Source organism: Dermacentor albipictus, chromosome 1 (assembly GCF_038994185.2).
Source record: "Dermacentor albipictus isolate Rhodes 1998 colony chromosome 1, USDA_Dalb.pri_finalv2, whole genome shotgun sequence".
Taxonomy (NCBI): Eukaryota; Metazoa; Arthropoda; class Arachnida; order Ixodida; family Ixodidae; genus Dermacentor; species Dermacentor albipictus.
Window position 1 is genome coordinate 468,673,198 of NC_091821.1, and position 17,642 is coordinate 468,690,839.

Consider the following 17,642-nt stretch of genomic DNA (forward strand, 5'->3'; position numbering starts at 1 on the left):
CGCCGTGTGCTGAAAGTTCGCAATGAGCCAAAGAGCGGCGCGCTCGCAGAAGACCGCCTCGACGAGGACCAACAATATATGTTTTTCGTGCGGCTTCTTTTTCTGAAGGCCACCATGATAGGACGACCGCAAGTTCATAATAGAAAGTTTCTGTACATATAGTGGTATTTTTTCTGTGGCCTCATGCCAACATCACAACGAATTTTGTGCCTGAGAGCAACCATATGTGCATGTATAAACAAGCGTATTGTGAACAAAAAAGTTCATAGAAATAAAAAAATACACAGACAAGCATATCTACAGTGACCTTATGTGTTGAATGTTTAATAAGTCACACATGACAACTGAGCTTTTTCAGATGAAAGCAGTGCTTAGTAGACCTAACTTAAAACATACAACGTTCTTTTCTCCAGGACATCGGGAAATCTCACGGCTCTACCTGCAGATGATTTGCAGAGTGCGAGCGCAAATGGCCACGCCGAGTCAGCGCAACAAATTTTTACAGCAATGTACCAGGACGAGGCTAATAACGAGGTCAGTGAATGTGACCAAACACAGGCATCGAGCCTTGTTGAGGGGTGTTGAAGTGCCGGAGCTGTAGCCACCAAAAAAATGGCTGTGGCTTAGGTAAGGTTAAGCCCAGGATGCGAAGCATACTAGCCTTTATTTTAGTTGTTGAACCACTGTTTAGCCTGGTGAACTGCTGTTGCTTGGCTATATTTGGTTCGGCTAGACGAAGAAACAACTCATGCATTACTTCTTCGCCTTCAAGAGTGGAACGCGACAGCGTTCCCGTCGACCCGCCAAGGGGTGTAAGACAATGGGCTACAGGGCAGCGACTACGCGCCCCGCATTGGACGCGGTGAGCGTCGAGCAAAGCAGCGTTCGGCGCGGCAACGAAATGTGCGCCTGAGCAAGAGACGCACGCCTTAGAAACAGCGCGTTTCTAAGGCAACACCGCATTCACTAGAGGCGCTTTTGTACCGCTTTGAAGCGTTGTACTCGTGGCTCAGTGGTAGCGTCTCCGTCCCACACTCCGGAGACCCTGGTTCGATTCCCACCCAGCCCGTCTTGCAAGAGTTGAGCCAAAGCCACTTCTCCTCTGTCGTGACGTCACGGTGTCACGTGATTTCATGGTCACCGCCGCGCCTGAGGAGCTGGGTTGAGCCCTCGTAATATGCTTCGCATAAAAGAAATGGAGAAAAGATAAATACGATGACCATATTGAGAACTAGAGAAGCAGTACGATGAAAGCGATCACTTCGCCGCATTTCTGGCAGCAAAAATGAAGCGCGTACCTCTGAGGCTGCGTGAGGATATGCAGATGGAGTTGCTGCGAGATGTCAATAAGTACATTAATAGCGCTTGAAATTTAAAGTTTTCTTTTTCATCGCATACTTCACTGTTTAAGCAAGGAAAGTATCATTTTCAGTGCACGATTTGCAGGAAGAAAGGCAACAGGGCAGAGCCATCCTTCTGCATTTTGCGAATTACGCTCTGTCTTGTCGCCTTCCTTTCTATGAATTGCACACTAAAACGTGTACTTGTCTAAACAATGTTTCCCCAACTAGGCCAAGCAGGCACCTTTCTGTAGTATACTGAGCATGTGTTGGTGGGCTAGTTGGTTAAGCATGATCACAAAGTATTGTTTTATTCGGAGCCGCCTTTGTTATCATTCTGTAGTATGTTTGACTGACTTCTTCAAAGTGTCGTGGCATTTCTACGCCGGTGTTATGCAAGAAAGTGTATCTGATAGGTGACATTTGCTATTGCTTCCCACCTAGCTGCCCTTTTACCCAGCTTTTTAAACACTGCTGCATTACTCTGAAACAATCAGTCGAATGTGCCATTCCAGGACTCTATGGCAAGGTATGGCAGGTACTGCAGTACATGGGGCTTCAACACACACCTCAAGAAAACATGGTGCCTCTTCCATTCAAGGAAATGTACGGCACAAACTTGACGCAAACAGAGAACACATATGCCAGGACGGGTGCCAATTTTCAACTGATCAGAACAACAATTCCCTTCCCATGCATGCGCAAGTCATGTGATTATGGTGAACATGCTTAAGGTAAACAGGCTAAACAAAATTTCAATTAGCATGCACAGTAGCTCGTGGAGCACTCGTGCTTTGCTATTGTAGCATGATCACCTGACTTGCCTGTGCATAAAAATTGACAATTTGTTCTAAATAAAATCGGTCGAAAGTTGGCACCTGTCCTGTCATGTGTGTTCTTTGTATAGTATGCGTTGTAGTTTTTCTTGAAGATGACTTGCCAAGCAGCTCAAACTAAATTTCCGGTTGATGCCTGTATTCGCTCACACAGCTGTGCCATATGTCAGTGTCCTATTTGTTTTTACAGCCTCGGGTTCTTTAACATGTACTTAAATGCAAGTGCACAAAGTTATTGCATTCCACGCCCCTTATAACATGCAGCCAGTGCAAACGGTAATCGAAACCACATCATGCTTAGCAGCACAACTTCACGACCAGTAAGTCACTACAGCAAGTTGCGATATATATATCTATATATATTTCATTCAACTGTTGTTACCGGGGAAGAGTTGATAAATTATTTTCAAGCGTTACTATTTATTGAACTAGTCCCCCAATCAGTGAAGAAAATCCATACTGAAAAGGTTTGCTTCTTTTACTGCTATGACCAAACGTGTTTCATATCACTGGATTCCTTTGGCGGCATTCAGTGTTGTCGAATTACCTGTCATTGAAATTCTGTACGTTTGCGTGCCTTCCCCGTATTTTCATACAGGCAAACTGCATCTCTCCATTTGGTAATGCTGTGATTATGTGAACTAGGGCTTATTATGTAGACCGTAATAGTTTGGTGTATATATGCACTGTTGTGCAGTATTACGGCCATTGCATGTCTCACTTTGTTAATGCTGTGATAATGTGAACTAGGGCTTATTAAATACACTGTAATGGTTTGCTTTATTTATATGCTTTTGTGCAATATTAAGGCCATTACTGTGTTGTTTCCTTGCCTCGCCTGTTCCTTCGTACATGTGAACTGCATCTCTCAATTTGGTAATGCGGTGATAATGTGAACTAGGGCTTCTTAAGTACACCGTAATGGATTGCTATATAGATACTGTTGTGCAAGCATCTCTCAATTTGGTAATGCTGTGCTAATGTGAACCGGGGCTTACTAAGTATCATTAATGGTTTGCTTTATATATATTGCTGTGCAATATTACGGCCACTGCAACTCTCAATTTGGTAATGCTATGATAAGGTGAAGCAGGGCTTATGAAGTAGACCGTAATGGTTTGCTGTATATATTGACACGTGTACTTATCTGTATCGGGCGACCACGTTTCGCCGCTTAACAACTGTAATCGCACAGCGAGGGATGCGCCTGAATGTATCCGATGTTTCTGGAAAGTTATCGACGCTTCTATCCGAGTGTCTGTTGTCGCCGAACCTTGTGTTATCAGATTTCATCGCGTGACACGAATGGTGTAGAACTTTGTGGAAGACACGCAGGTCCCATCAGTTAATCTGGAACATTCGACGACTGATCTATAAAAGCCGACGCGCTTGACCCGCTGATCAGATTTTCGACGATCGCCGACTGTGTTCGCCGCTATCGTTGTGCTTTAAGTGTATCCTGTTTTGTGGGCACAGGTTCGCCCAATAAAAGCTAGTTTTGTCTTTCACAGTACCGCTACTGTGTTCTCTCTTCACCGTCACTACCACGTGACATCTGGTGGAGGTGCTAGTGCGTTCATGTACCGAACGCCCCCGCAAAGCCGCGATCCAAGCCCGAAGCCCGAGGACCAAACTAACATCGCCGAAGACCAGCGTGCTAGCCGCAGACTGCAAGGACTGCCCCCAGAGCACGGACTTCTACCTGAGTCGACAAAAAAGATCGTGGTCAAAACAACTCCAATGGCTGCCCCAGCGTCCCCCGTTATCCTACAACAACCTCGGGACCCACCGACCTTCCATGGAGCAGCGACTGAAGACCCAGAATCCTGGCTGGAGACCTACGAACGAATCGCGACTTTTAACAACTGGGACTCCGATGACAAGCTGCGGCATGTGTACTTTGCCTTAGAAGATGCCGCCAGAACGTGGTTTGAGAACCGGGAGTCGACCTTGACGACATGGGACCTCTTCCGTAGCGGCTTCCTGCGCACCTTTACGAGCGTCGTGCGCAAGGAAAGGGCCGAAGCCATGCTTGACGCCCGAGTGCAGCTACCTAACGAGAATGTTGCCATCTTCACGGAACAAATGAAACGTCTGTTCCGCCATGCCGACCCGGATATGCCCGAGGAGAAGAAAGTACGCCTTCTCATGCGTGGTGTGAAGGAAGAACTTTTCGGCGCAATGATACGAAGCCCACCGAAGACCGTAGAAGAGTTCTTTCGCGAGGCCGCCAGCATCGAGAAGACACTCGAAATGCGGAACCGGCAATTCAACCGCCGTACAAGCTCTACCCACTACGGAGGAATTCAATCACTGGCCGCCGACGACCTACGCGAGACTATCCGAGCTGTCGTGCGGGAGGAGCTACAAAAGCTGTTCCCATCATCACAGCCTCAAGTGGCTTCGATTGCCGACGCCGTGCGTGAGGAACTCCAACAACAACTTGGAGTAGCCCCTGAATCGCCGCAGCGTGAGCCGCAAGCGATGACCTACGCCGCCGTCGCACGCCGTCAAGGACCCCCTCCGCGACCGCGCCAGGGCCCTGTCACGCCGCAGTTCCGTCGTCCGCCGCCGCCACCGCCAACACGACCACCCGTCGCCCAGCGCACCTACGCGAGGAAGACTGACGTTTGGCGCGCCCCCGACCACCGCCCGCTCTGCTACCACTGCGGTGAAGCCGGCCATGTGTACCGCCGATGCCCATACCGAGAGATGGGACTGCGAGGTTTCGCCGTTAACGCACCGCGGCCACAGATTGGCGAACGACCCCGCGATATCGCCGACTACCTCACCCGCTTCGCTGAAACTAAAGCACTGCCGAAAGGCAGCGCAGCCGAAGTGGCGAAATTTTTTGTCGAAAACATCCTGCTTCGACATGGCGCCCCAGAAGTCCTCATCACCGACAGAGGAACGGCCTTTACAGCGGAGCTCACCCAAGCCATTCTGAAATACAGTCAGACAAGGCACAGGAGGACCACGGCCTACCACCCGCAGACGAATGGCCTTACGGAGCGGCTGAATAAGACCCTCGCCGACATGCTAGCGATGTACGTCGACGTCGAACACAAGACGTGGGATGCCGTCCTGCCGTACGTAACATTTGCTTATAACACGGCGGTACAAGATACAACACAGATCACGCCGTTCAAGCTGGTCTACGGCAGGAACCCGACGACGACTCTCGACGCCATGCTCCCTCACGTCACTGACGAGGAGAACCTTGACGTCCGTACCTATCTCCAGCGCGCCGAAGAAGCCCGACAACTCGCCCGCCTACGGATCAAAAACCAGCAGCGTACCGACAGCCGACACTACAACCTCCGACGACGCTTCGTCGAGTACCAGCCCGGCGACCGTGTTTGGGTATGGACCCCGATACGCCGACGAGGACTGAGTGAGAAACTACTGCGACGCTATTTCGGACCCTACAAGGTCATCCGACGTATTGGCGCACTCGACTATGAGGTCGTGCCAGATGGCATTTCGCATTCACAGCGGCGCCGCGCACGACCTGAAGTAGCCCACGTGGTGCGTCTTAAACCGTTTTACGGACGCTAACGAACTTCCCTTACTTTGTTATTTTCTTTGCTACGGGTGCTTATTTGTTACTTTCGTTTGTTTGCAGCATCGGGTCGATGCTTTTTAAGAGGGGGGTATTGACACGTGTACTTATCTGTATCGGGCGACCACGTTTCGCCGCTTAACAACTGTAATCGCACAGCGACGGATGCGCCTGAATGTATCCGATGTTTCTGGAAAGTTATCGACGCTTCTATCCGCGTGTCTGTTGTCGCCAAACCTTGTGTTATCAGATTTCATCGCGTGACAGGAATGGTGTAGAACTTTGTGGAAGACACGCGGGTCCCATCAGTTAATCTGGAACATTCGACGACTGATCTATAAAAGCCGACGCGCTTGACCCGCTGATCAGATTTTCGACGATCGCCGACTGTGTTCGCCGCTATCGTTGTGCTTTAAGTGTATCCTATTTTGTGGGCACAGGTTCGCCCAATAAAAGCTAGTTTTGTCTTTCACAGTACCGCTACTGTGTTCTCTCTTCACCGTCACTACCACGTGACAATATGCACTGTTGTGCAATATTAAGGCCGTTCCTGTGATATCATTAGGAAAAATTTTCTAGTCTACCCTTAACTAGTTTTCGGTCCAACTCACTGATAAACGAGTGAGTGTTTAAACAATGCACTAAAGATAGTATGTTGACCACATGCGTGGCAGGTATTGGGGCATTTTGTTTGATTTAAATCTTTCTTCCTTGCACCAGTGTTTGTCCTGCTGGCTCCTTGTACTTGTGCTGCCATATTTTTTGCATTACTGGAACTATCACACTTTCACAACGCACCAACTTGACCAGCAGACCACCCCACTTACTCTCTAGGTTACCGTTGTATTGATTACTTTTGTTTCCTTCATGCAGTTTCTTTGCACAGGACCCTGTGAACACCATTGTCTTTGTCATTTACGACTATAGTGCTTCCTGTTTACCATGACAAATTTAGGCAAGTTTTGTAATGCGTTCGGGCCAATAAACGAAATGAAATTTCAAATACTTCTTGTCACTGTTGCGGTGATGCGAGACACCTAAATAACGAAGCAAGTAAAAAATTTAGTTCTACCTTCATAATGCCTGTCTTCCTTGAATGATTTTTTTAACACAACGACACTGAATTGCACTCGTTCACCAAATCAATATCGCCACATTCCAGAAATAAGCAATACGCAATTGAATGCACAGAAGGGCCACAGAACAGAATATCGTAAATCCAGCGACTCGCCGCCAAAGCATTAAGTACGTAGCCCTGAAGAGGGCTGTTCGGTTCTTCATGGAGTCCAGCAGCACGTGTTCTTGGGCTTGACACGGCCAGGTCTACACCGCCCTACAGGCTTGCCGCCCCTGGCAGCTCCCACTGCCAAGACACCTGCCCTTCATCCTTAAAATACTTGATGAACTGCTTGCGCGCCGAATTAGCAGCATTTGTGCAGTTGCGGGCCTTTGCTCCCTGCAAACCAAACACAGCAGCAGATGCCGCTCCTTGTCGCGAAGTGTCGTCACGGACACACCCGAACATGTCCTGGCAGTCCGCATATCCACGTGGGCAGTAAGTCGCTGAAGCGCTGGACGTTACGGATAAAAAGTTGTGAAGTATGCAGGTTGCCTTTACAATATTCTCCACAATTTGCGGCTGCAGGTTCATCTGCCTTTCATATATCTGCCAGCGGGGAACGAAAATCCTGAAGGCGTTCTCTATACATCGTCTAAACAAAGATAAACATATTCCGACCTAAAAATGCAAAAAATGTCTAAAAAATGCACATGTGATTCTTTAAAAATTACGGTAGTAGACGTGCAGTAGAAGCCTGCACCAAATTAAAAAAAAATGGAGCACTAAATGGTGATGACATGTTGTGCACTGTGGTGCACAAAGACACCATCACTGTATAACACCAACATTGTATAGGCAATGTTACAATTAATAAATGTGAAAAAAATATTCACGTAGTTAAACCGAATACATAAACAGGTATCATTGCAGGATTACGGTTTAACAACTACGATATTAAACCTGATACGGTACAGACTAGGCACGGCTGAGGCGGTAGTTGAAGATGATCCCGTCAGCTTCAGTCCGGGTGCCCGGTAGTGGCCGCATGAAGTCGGGGCGCAGCTGGAAGGCTTCATCGCCAACAAACACATGAGGGCAAACTCTATCGGAGCCTGGTAGCTTAGCTGCCCGTGGCAGATTGAGTTTGCCCTGGTGCAGTCGTTTGACAATGGGGGAACTTTTGAAAATTCCCCCATCACTAAACCTCCCAGGTGCGCCCACATCAATAATGCGAAACAGGTACTGACTGCCAGCCACAGCCATGAGGACAATGGAGTGGGTGCTCTAGAAGCATTGGAAATAAGATTAACAACAAAGAATTCTTGTAATTGGAATCTTTCATTACACTTTGCTCCATTACAGTGTTGCAAGGCACACATGAAAAATGGTTACCGTTTCACTATATACAAGCTTTGCCTAGAGTATATACATGATTTTTCCATCTTCTCGTCCTCCTCTGCTACTCGCATATACCATCCCCTCTATGCTACAACTAGACGGAAGGCGCCCACAAGCCACTCTCCTTTGTCATCGTTGCATTTCTGAAACAAATCTCTCCCTCACTTCCCCACAATCATAAATAACGCTGTAAATGTTACATTCTCATATCAGATAAATTACTTGCTGCAGTCCTCTGCTTGCAGGTTGAAAAAAGAGAAGGATGGAATTGTATTCCACCCTTTTAACAAAGCGTACGAACAGGCTCTTCTCAAAATCATTTAAAAGCAGTAGGCTGTGTCTTATGCACAAGGATGTTCCCATAGAATACTCCTGTCAAATTGAGGAGTGTTTGCTTTTGCAAAGCTGACCCTTCAGCAGCAAATATGCTGCATGCAATACTGCAATGTTCTGTTCCATATCTTATAGTTGAAGTACAGGCTCCGAGCATTTCTTGGAAATGTAATACTCACGTGCTTGCCGTCCACAGCACCCAGGCAATTCGGGAACTGCCAGCGGCTGCCAAATCCTGAGGCGACGTCCCTCCATTCTTCCTCTGTAGGAGGCTGCCGGTGATTGGATGCAGACCAATCACCGGCAGACTTTAGTGCTGCATTATTCACATGTGTGCCCTCATGCTCTGTCTATATGCATGTGCTATTTAAGTTATGCCGCTACTTCAGCTGCTGCAAATCTCACTGTCACACACAGTACACTTTACGCCTGCTGGTTTCACCGAATTTAATCTGATGTCTTTGTATATATGCATGTAAACGAGAAAAAAGGGGGTTCACCGAGGAGCCCGATTTTCATTAGTCATATCGTAAGAAGCCAACAAACATGGACACCGGCGGATGTGCGACATCCTTTCTGCCGCAGGCGTCGCGAGAATGTGATCTTTTTGGGTGTGATATTGACCGGTTGCCTTCACACAAAAAGATCACGTTCTCGTGACGCCTGTGGCAGAAAGGATGTTCCACATCCACCGCCAAGGTATGTGAGTGGTGCCGCTTGCTACCACTGCCAAGGCTCTACTAAGAAAGATAAATACCCAAGAAAGTGTATCGGAAAATGGCGCTGCAGTAGCTCAATGGGCAGAGCATCGCATGCGAAATGTGAAGGTTGTAGGATCGTTCCCCACCTGCGGCAAGACGTTTTTTCATCCACTTTCATTTCCATTAATTTATCGTTTCTTTATTTCGTTTATTAAATCCCAAGTAATTTCCCCTATGTTGTCCTTGGTGTCAGTGTTTGTTGGCTTCTTATATGTATATGCATGTATTTATTTTAAGCCATGATCCATTTTCTAAGGACATGCATGTGTTGTACCATCTCAGACATTCATGCTGAATAATATTCAACGAACAACACTAACATTGATTGAAATCCACTCAAAATGCTGAGAAAGGCGACTAATACTGAGCCATTGCTCAGTAAGTGTGAACGTAAGATCATGCTTATTGTTACCACTCCACCTTGTACCACGTTATCAAAATATTTTAAGCACACCTTCATGTACACTGGGGACAACACCTCCCGTAGCACATTACACGTCAGGTGGATTGCCTTGCGTGCAGTCTCCAGCCCCACTCTGGACAATGCTGCATCTCGCACGAGCGTACCGGGGGGCAGGTATCTGAAAGCACACAAGATCATATAGCACGATCGACGCACTGAAGTTTTGTACTGGTGAACGGCGAGTTTCTACCGAATCTAAGAAGTACTGAAGTGACAAAATGGTCCTGCCGCAGCGTCAGTGCGAGGCGCTCGCCAGACAAAATCGGTTCTAGGCAGGCCCATTCCTTCGTCAGCCGGTCCCGCACCATGTCGTGGAGACCGTCAAATGTCTCCGGCGACCTCCTGTAGAACTTGAAGAACAGCGAGTCGTCGCCATTCTTCATGAGCTCCATCTGTAAAAAGGCAATGAAAGCGCATGAAGTTGTACTGCGCTGACGCATTGAGTCCTTTGTTTCTTACCGCTGTGAAGAACTCCCTTTCCTCCGCTCGCATGGTCCAGACCGGCCGAACCCAGTGCTTACGCGACCGGCCGAACCTAAAGCCCCTCCATCCGCGCGCCACCGCCGCTCTCTTAAGTACCGCCAACCGCCTTTTCCCCTCACACCAAATCCGGTTCCGGCATTTCCGCTTCCGGCGTTTCCGGTTCCGGCATGTCCGGTTTTAAGATTTCCGGTTCCGGCGTTTACGCTTCCCGGAGTTGCGCTGCGAGAACTTCCACTGTGATTGCAGACGATGGTGAGACGCCCGTGCTTAGCAATCGGTGCTAATTTGAGTAGCTCGCTCTAGCCATTCCACCAAGCGTCATTCGTGTGCATCTACGTGCTTGTTTGCGTACGCTGCGCCCGCACGCTTTGCCTGTCGTCCCCTTTCTCTGACAAAGTGCGGAGAGCCATGGGCTGGGGCACAACACACGAACATAATTTGCCGTACACATCTGCTCGCGTCACAACACGCGCGCACGCACCAATTCACTGCACACCTCCGCGCATATCGCACAAGAAAAGCACACTTGCTTTCACCATGTCACTGAATGCCTTCCACGCAAATTTGAACTTGTTATATTTCATAGCTTCACGTCATTGCAGTTCTTCACGCAGTGCACGCACTTGGGACGTTCGTTACCTTCGATCTGCCGTACGAGACAAGTTCAACCTCAGAATCAACAGCATAAACTCTATGCGTCTGCCGTACAAATTGGCGTCGCGAACTCCTTCACTAAAGTCCCTCCATACGTGCTGGCTGAAGGGGATGTATGCTTCAAAACAAGAAGAATTCAAAGGGGACAAGCTGTTGTCTTCCGCTGAAGTAGTAGTTTGCGGTCGCTGTTTTCCAAATGCACGAAAAACGGGAGCGGTCTCCAAGCACCCAGGCACTGCATTCCACTGCACGTTGTCTCTCGAGGCACAACCCGTCGCAGGTTGACGCGAAGCAGCGAACACGACCAGATCGCCGATTACAATAGGCGGTGGTTCTTGGATGGAATCGCATTAACAGTTTCAACCGCAGCTGGTGCAATTAAAGCCTCTCCGTAGACGCGAAAGTAAACAACGCTAAAAACAAGCGTCACTTCCACTCGGAACAGGAAGCTGAAGCTACGTAAGTTCCGCTTGACGCCGGAAGCTGAGGGGGTGAGTGGGAGAGGAGCGTGGAGGAGGAGGGTAGGTTGGCGGTACTTAGCTTGGTCGGCGGTGGCGCGTGGATGTAGGGGCTTTAGCCGAACCCAGCGCCTGCCTCCTCTTCATTATCAAAAGTAGCTGTAAAGCAGCTAGTTCCCTACGCCGCTCCATCACCACGCATAGAAAACTTCACAGTGGGGACAGAAAAAAACGCTCGCAGGCTCGAACAGGAAAATGACACCGGCGGTGGAAGTAGCGCGGGCGGGAAGAGGAAGCGGACAGCGTTTTGCAGCGTTGGCCGCGCCGTGCGTCGCGGACGGATCGAGCGAACTACCGAATTTTGATAAGTAAACAAAAAACAACCTACTGCAAGACCTTCAGAAATACTTTATGTTGCTTTGCACAGCCTAACAAATAAAATTGTATTATTGTAGCAAGTGCCACACCATGTTTGGCGCTAACTAGATCCCCTAATACCGGCAACACTGGAAAGCCGTCGCGCGATGTGGTCGCTCGCTTAGAGCTTGACTTCTGGGCGACGAGCGAACGCGACTGCCATCTCCATCGCGTCGCTTGTCGCTGTCGCGCGAGAAATCGCTTGCATGGGGTTTATACTTTAGCATCTTCCAATTTTTGGTCATTCCGTAGCCACTAGTTGCCATTACAAGTCACATCTCTCATTATTAGTCATTACTGGTCATTGCTAAGCATTTTTAGTCGTTGCAAGTTCTTAGATATATTCGTCATTTCATCGTCATTACTAGTCATTACAAGTGATTTCAGTCATTATTAGTCATTACTGCTTACTAGTAAGCGTTTTTAGTCATTTATGATCAATTGTATTCAGTAGAAGCCGTTGTTAGACATATTGATTTTTCGGAATCACTCGCAGTCACTACAAGCCTCAGTAGTCATCCTTAGTCATTAATAGTCAATATTAACTTCTATCAATCTCTATTATACCGTTATCATTCACTAAATGTCACTATCAATTATTTTTCATTCCTTAATGTGTCTTCATATGGCGTGATGACGCTTCGGTGGATACTCCGGAGGTCAGGTCTGCCGACACAAACTTCACAAAGAGCCTAGAAAGGCGTTCGCCTTAAAATATGAAAAAAAATCATCGTTAAGCAAGGTATGACGGTTATGCCTAGGTGGGTGGCTAGACATGACTATGATTGGGCTTGTATAGGCACGCATCGCTTGACGGCGTGACGCTTCTTGTGCCACAGGGAAAGCGCTAGTACTAGACATCCAGAGACGCCGCGAACTTGCGCAGTTTCGAAGCACAAACGGACAAGACGCGAACGCGGTCGTTACATTGATCTCGACGGTGAGACCCCTGTTGCATTCCGGACCTACTCCAGTGAAGCAGCTTGCCAGACGATATCCGCGGGGTGGTCAGACGCCGCTTGGTAACGACTCAAACACCCGCTCTCGCGCAACGCTCAGAGAAGGCCCAGCCTCGATCCCAAGCATGGCCAAGCTTGCACTGGCTAGGCGAGCGTGGCGCTCCAGGCGCGCGGCGACTAAGCGGCGACCCGCGTGGTCATGCGGCGATGCAGCTGCGGAGAGCGCATGCCTCAAGTCAGCGGCTGGCGCAAGAGGCGGCGGTGGAGCTCGGCGCGGGGAGTCACGTGACGGGTTGCCAATGCTACGGTTCAGACAGATTTTGCCGACGCGTAGGGTACAGCTAAAGTTAATCATTCGCACCGCAATTTGTGCGAAGCGTCTCATATTAGGAGAGCTACGGAAGATTACAAGTTACCCTCCTCCATAGCCATGCATTTTCTCCTCCACTCGTTCGCCGAGTGATCGGGGCTAACATGGAGGAAGCTAAGCTGCGCCTTCGCTGGCTGGGCGTCATGATGGCACGTCGTGTCGTCTACTTCCGCTTCTCTAGCAGCGAGCGTGCCAAGCCTCTCCAACCTCTCCGGCAACTGCTTGGCAGTCGAGCCCAAGCGAGAGCTATCGAAGCAGCGTGCATTGCGAGCATTCTGTCGTAGCGCCGAACGTGTCTGGTATTCCGGTAACAACAGGCCGGCTGGGCCTTTCGACGGATCGGTGGAGGCACAAACTCAAGCTGATGAAGGAACTTTAGCGTTGACCTGCGTGATCGGTCTGCACAATCTATCCACCTGTTCGTGCAGAGCTTAACCAGCCAAACAAAGAGCTAATATTACTCTAACCAAGTGTAAAACATTCTAAACATTTACAATAGCGGTATGTCAACGATTACGCTCCTGCGAAAAATTTACACCAGCAGCAAAGAAGAATACACTTCGTTACTGCTGCTCTGTTTGATTGATCTCTGTGCCACCAGGTGGCTGCACAGTGCAGATCATTCACGTTTGCGCTTCTGCTCATTCCGTGAAACCAATGTTGGTTGTTTATTCTATGTTGAAACGGCAAGGTGAAGCGGTCAGGCCGTGTCCCCTTGCTTGCGTTTACCCGAATGCCAGAGTCGCGAAACGCTATTGCGTTAGTAATCTTCCGGTGTAAAGTGACGGCCGTAAACGCGCAAATTCTGGCGCCGATTATAGCGACAGTCAGATGCGCTGCAGCTACTCCGCTCGTCTGCTTCTCTGCAGAGGGACACGATGTCGCAGCTTAACATATTACCAGTCGCTACGCTGCAGTCCACAACGCAACAAAGGCAATTCATGGTGCTCACGAAAAGACACACTGACACTGACCACGGAACGCAAGCAAACGACGCTTGCTGTGTGTCGGAAGTGCTTAAGTGTAGTGAGAAATCGTTTCTTGTGCGTTCTCTTTCTGTTACTTTCTTTTTATAGAAACAAATTAACTAACATTAGAACTATTACGAACATCATTTGTTCACCACGGATTCCGTGGTGAAGCAGATTCCGAACCCCACGGATTCCGAAATCTGTTGCTTGTACCCACTGACAGCGACATTCCTGCGCGACGGGAAGCGCGAAATATATGGGACACTTTTAAATGCATAAATGGGATACATACGATACGCTTTACAATTTGTGAATAATGCCGTAGTGGGTGTGAAATAAGGAAATTAATAGCTCAAATTAATTTGCAGGGGGTAGGGGAAATTAGGAGTGGGCGTTTAGGGGAAATACATCGTGAATAACCTAGAGCTTCGAGTCCAGTGGAATCTGTAGCTTTGCATGTTGGAACTATACATAAAAATTCATGCGTGGCAAGTGACGTCCGCATCTATTCGTGCCGTGTGCGGTTTGCACCTCGAAATACAGAAGCTGCTCATCGCTTAACCCTTGAACAGAATGTGTCGAGAAAGTTTTGCAGGTTTCGCTGTGATCCGCAATCGCAAATGCAAAATTTCGGCGAACTACGTGCCAGAGATAGCAGACGTAGACCCAAACAATGAAACATTCCTTTCCTTCGAGCGCTTCCTAACCTTACGTGAGGGCTCCTCACAGCGAAGGACCGATGGAGGAAGCAAGCGTACTCTGAAAGCTGCCTTCACCCGTCCTCACGTAAGGAGCGGTTGCCGCATGCCTGGGTTCGAGATTATCTCTTAAAATCTTTACGCGAACACCATTATTCTATTAAAAAATTTGTATCGTTGCACAATCTTTAAATTGAAGAGCTAATATAGAGAAGCGTGGACGCTTTCTTCCAGTTTTATTAAAGTAAAAAAATGCAGCGCATTACGGTGCCAAACTTGATGTCCTCCTTCAACGCTGGCCCGCCGGCGTCGTGCTACGCCTAGCAACGCCTTCATGCCGCACGCGTGTCTGAAACGAACATGCCTGGCAAGACGTACCATGCGCGCGCTTTTCCGCAGGTGGGCGACAGCGCGCATGCGCAAGCAAATGTCACGTGGTTGAGCGGTGAGGTGAACCGCTCGTTCAGGGCCAGGAGCGGTGTAAGGACGCATGAAGGTAGCTTTGGAGCTACCTTATGCTGAGGAAGCACCAAGGAATCCTTCACCGAGGGCCCCTCAGTAAGGAAGCTTTCAGAGTGACATAAGGTAGCCTCACCGCAATTAAGGCTTCCTTACTGAGGTAAGGAAGATTTCATTGTTTGGCCCGTAGTGTCTGAAAGACCGGATGCGCCGGCCGTAGAGATGGCAGTGGTTGGCTGGAGGAAACGCCACCGGTTTCGATATGAGTAAAGGTACGTAGGAATATCGGAGGCCACGGCAAACAGGTGGACGAGGAGCTATCCCACACCCAGAGGGCGCGGCCGCGGCGTGACGTCAGGGCATACCCTGAGCTTTTTCTTTCTTGCCTCTATGGTGAGACTGATAAGACTGTTCAAAAGCAGTCATTCCAGTGGATCAGACAAGAGCATCTAGAGAAGCTCATTGTGAAAGACCATGGTGGTCATCACTGCTTTTTGTTTCTTGTATTCTAATGAAATGGCGCAAGCCACTTTTGGGGGATCGGCCATGGATCGGGCGGTCAAGAAACTGTTAATATTGTTTTGAATAAATCAGGGCGAAATTAAATAAATACTTTGCAAATGGCATTTCAAGTGTCTGCTTTACAGGTAGGAATAATCAATTTAGATATTTTCTCAACATTACAAATATTATATAGAATCCTAACAGGCAATTCATTTTGTCTCACGGAGAAAGATGCAGAAGGCTTCACAAACGTTCCGACTACGGCGGAACGTTTGTGAAGCCTTCTGCATCTTTCTGCCTTGCAAGAACCTTTAGATCGGGCCCAGCTCCCGGGTTATGTGACGTGCGGTCCCCCCTACGAATCCATGGGGAGGGACGTCAGGGTGTGCACCCTGGTTTAGCGCGGGACGGCCTTCATCGAACACGAACTCGTGCTCCACGAAGAGTCGGACATAGACCATGTACTGATCGAAGTCGTGCCGAGTATTGGAAGTAGGAAAACCGGCCTTTTCGTGCTCAACGTATATAGCTCCCCCTCGCAAAGATACCGCACTCACACTTTCGACGCCCTCTTTCGCGAAGCGATGGCCAAGGCCGCCTCTAGTCCCTTGCTGATATGCGGAGACTTCAATGCGCCGCACACGCAATGGGGATACGGAGCCGACTCGCCGAAAGGGAAGAGGCTAGCCGGACTGATGGACGATCTCGGCCTGGCTGTACTTAACGAACCTGCTTCGCACACCAGGATCGGACAGGGAGTGTGCCGCGACACGTCCCCCGACCTCTCCGTCTGGTCAGGCGCGGGCGTGGTCACTTGGTCGAACTCCTTCGAGTACCTGGGGGAGTGACCACAGGATCCTGTGCGTGACCGTGGGAGAGGATGAAAGCGAAGAGGGCGTCTGCCGAAAGGCGAGAATCGTAGACTGGGACAGATTCCGAAAAAATAGAGAGCAAGACAAGAAGGAGGGCCCGATCGAAGACATCAGCGAATGGTGCAGAGTACTACTCGCGGACGTAGAGAAAGCCACCGATGAGGTCGAATGGACGGACTGGCGACAAGAACCACCCAAAGAAGATGCAGACAGGTCCCGCGGAGCCGTGGGCGACGGCGCTCCCCAACCGTCCAGAGTGGACAGGCGGCTGGCACATCTTGTTGCGGCCAAGAAGTCCGTGCCACGAAGAGCGAGTAGGCAAAAACTCAACAGGAAGATACGCAAGAAGATCGCCGAAATCAACTGGGAGATCGAGACGCATTGCGCCCGCCTGTGCGAGCAAGAATGGCAGGAGCTGTGCGACACGATGAACGGGAACATGAGCGCTGGACGCACCTGGAAGATTCTCAGGCACCTGCTCGACCCGGCAAGCACCAGAACGGCGACCCGTACAGAGATGGCCAAGCTGCGACACAAGTACAAGGACGACCCAGAGGCCTTCGCGGAAGAGATCGTGCAGACGCACCTCGCACGCCCGGAAGGGCAGAGTCACCCAGAGTACTGCGGGGCTCCCAACGAGGAGCTGGACGCGGACTTTTCCGTGCAGGAAATTAGAACGGTCCTCCAGCTACTGAAGACCAACTCGGCGCCCGGTCCTGACAGGATCACCAACAAAATCCTGAGGAACCTGAACGACGACGCCATCGAGAAGCTCTGCGAGTACATCAACGCGTGCTGGAAGGAGGGTCAAATTCCGCAAAAGTGGAAGACCGCGGACGTTATACTGATACCAAAGCCGGGCAAACCGCTGGAGGTCCGAAACATGCGGCCGATCTCTCTCACGTCCTGCGTCGGGAAAGTGATGGAGCATGCCTGCCTTAACAGGGTGACGACGCTGCTCGAGAAGCAGGACGCCTTCGGCACCCACATCATCGGTTTCCGGAAGGGACTTTCAACGCAGGACGCCATGCTGCAGATCAAGGA

At 49.5% G+C, this 17,642-nt stretch overlaps 1 protein-coding gene across 1 annotated transcript; it reads right to left on the minus strand.

Annotated features, from left to right (window-relative positions):
* Positions 1-7,773: 7,773 nt before the first annotated feature.
* On the minus strand, positions 7,774-10,245 carry LOC135909858 (uncharacterized). The gene is made up of 5 exons (XM_065441897.1): positions 10,213-10,245; positions 9,982-10,145; positions 9,745-9,871; positions 8,709-8,801; positions 7,774-8,082 (listed from the first exon to the last, which is right to left on the minus strand). The coding sequence occupies exons 1-5, from the start codon at positions 10,243-10,245 to the stop codon at positions 7,774-7,776; spliced, it is 726 nt and encodes a 241-aa protein (XP_065297969.1).
* Between the last annotated feature and the right edge of the window lie 7,397 nt (positions 10,246-17,642).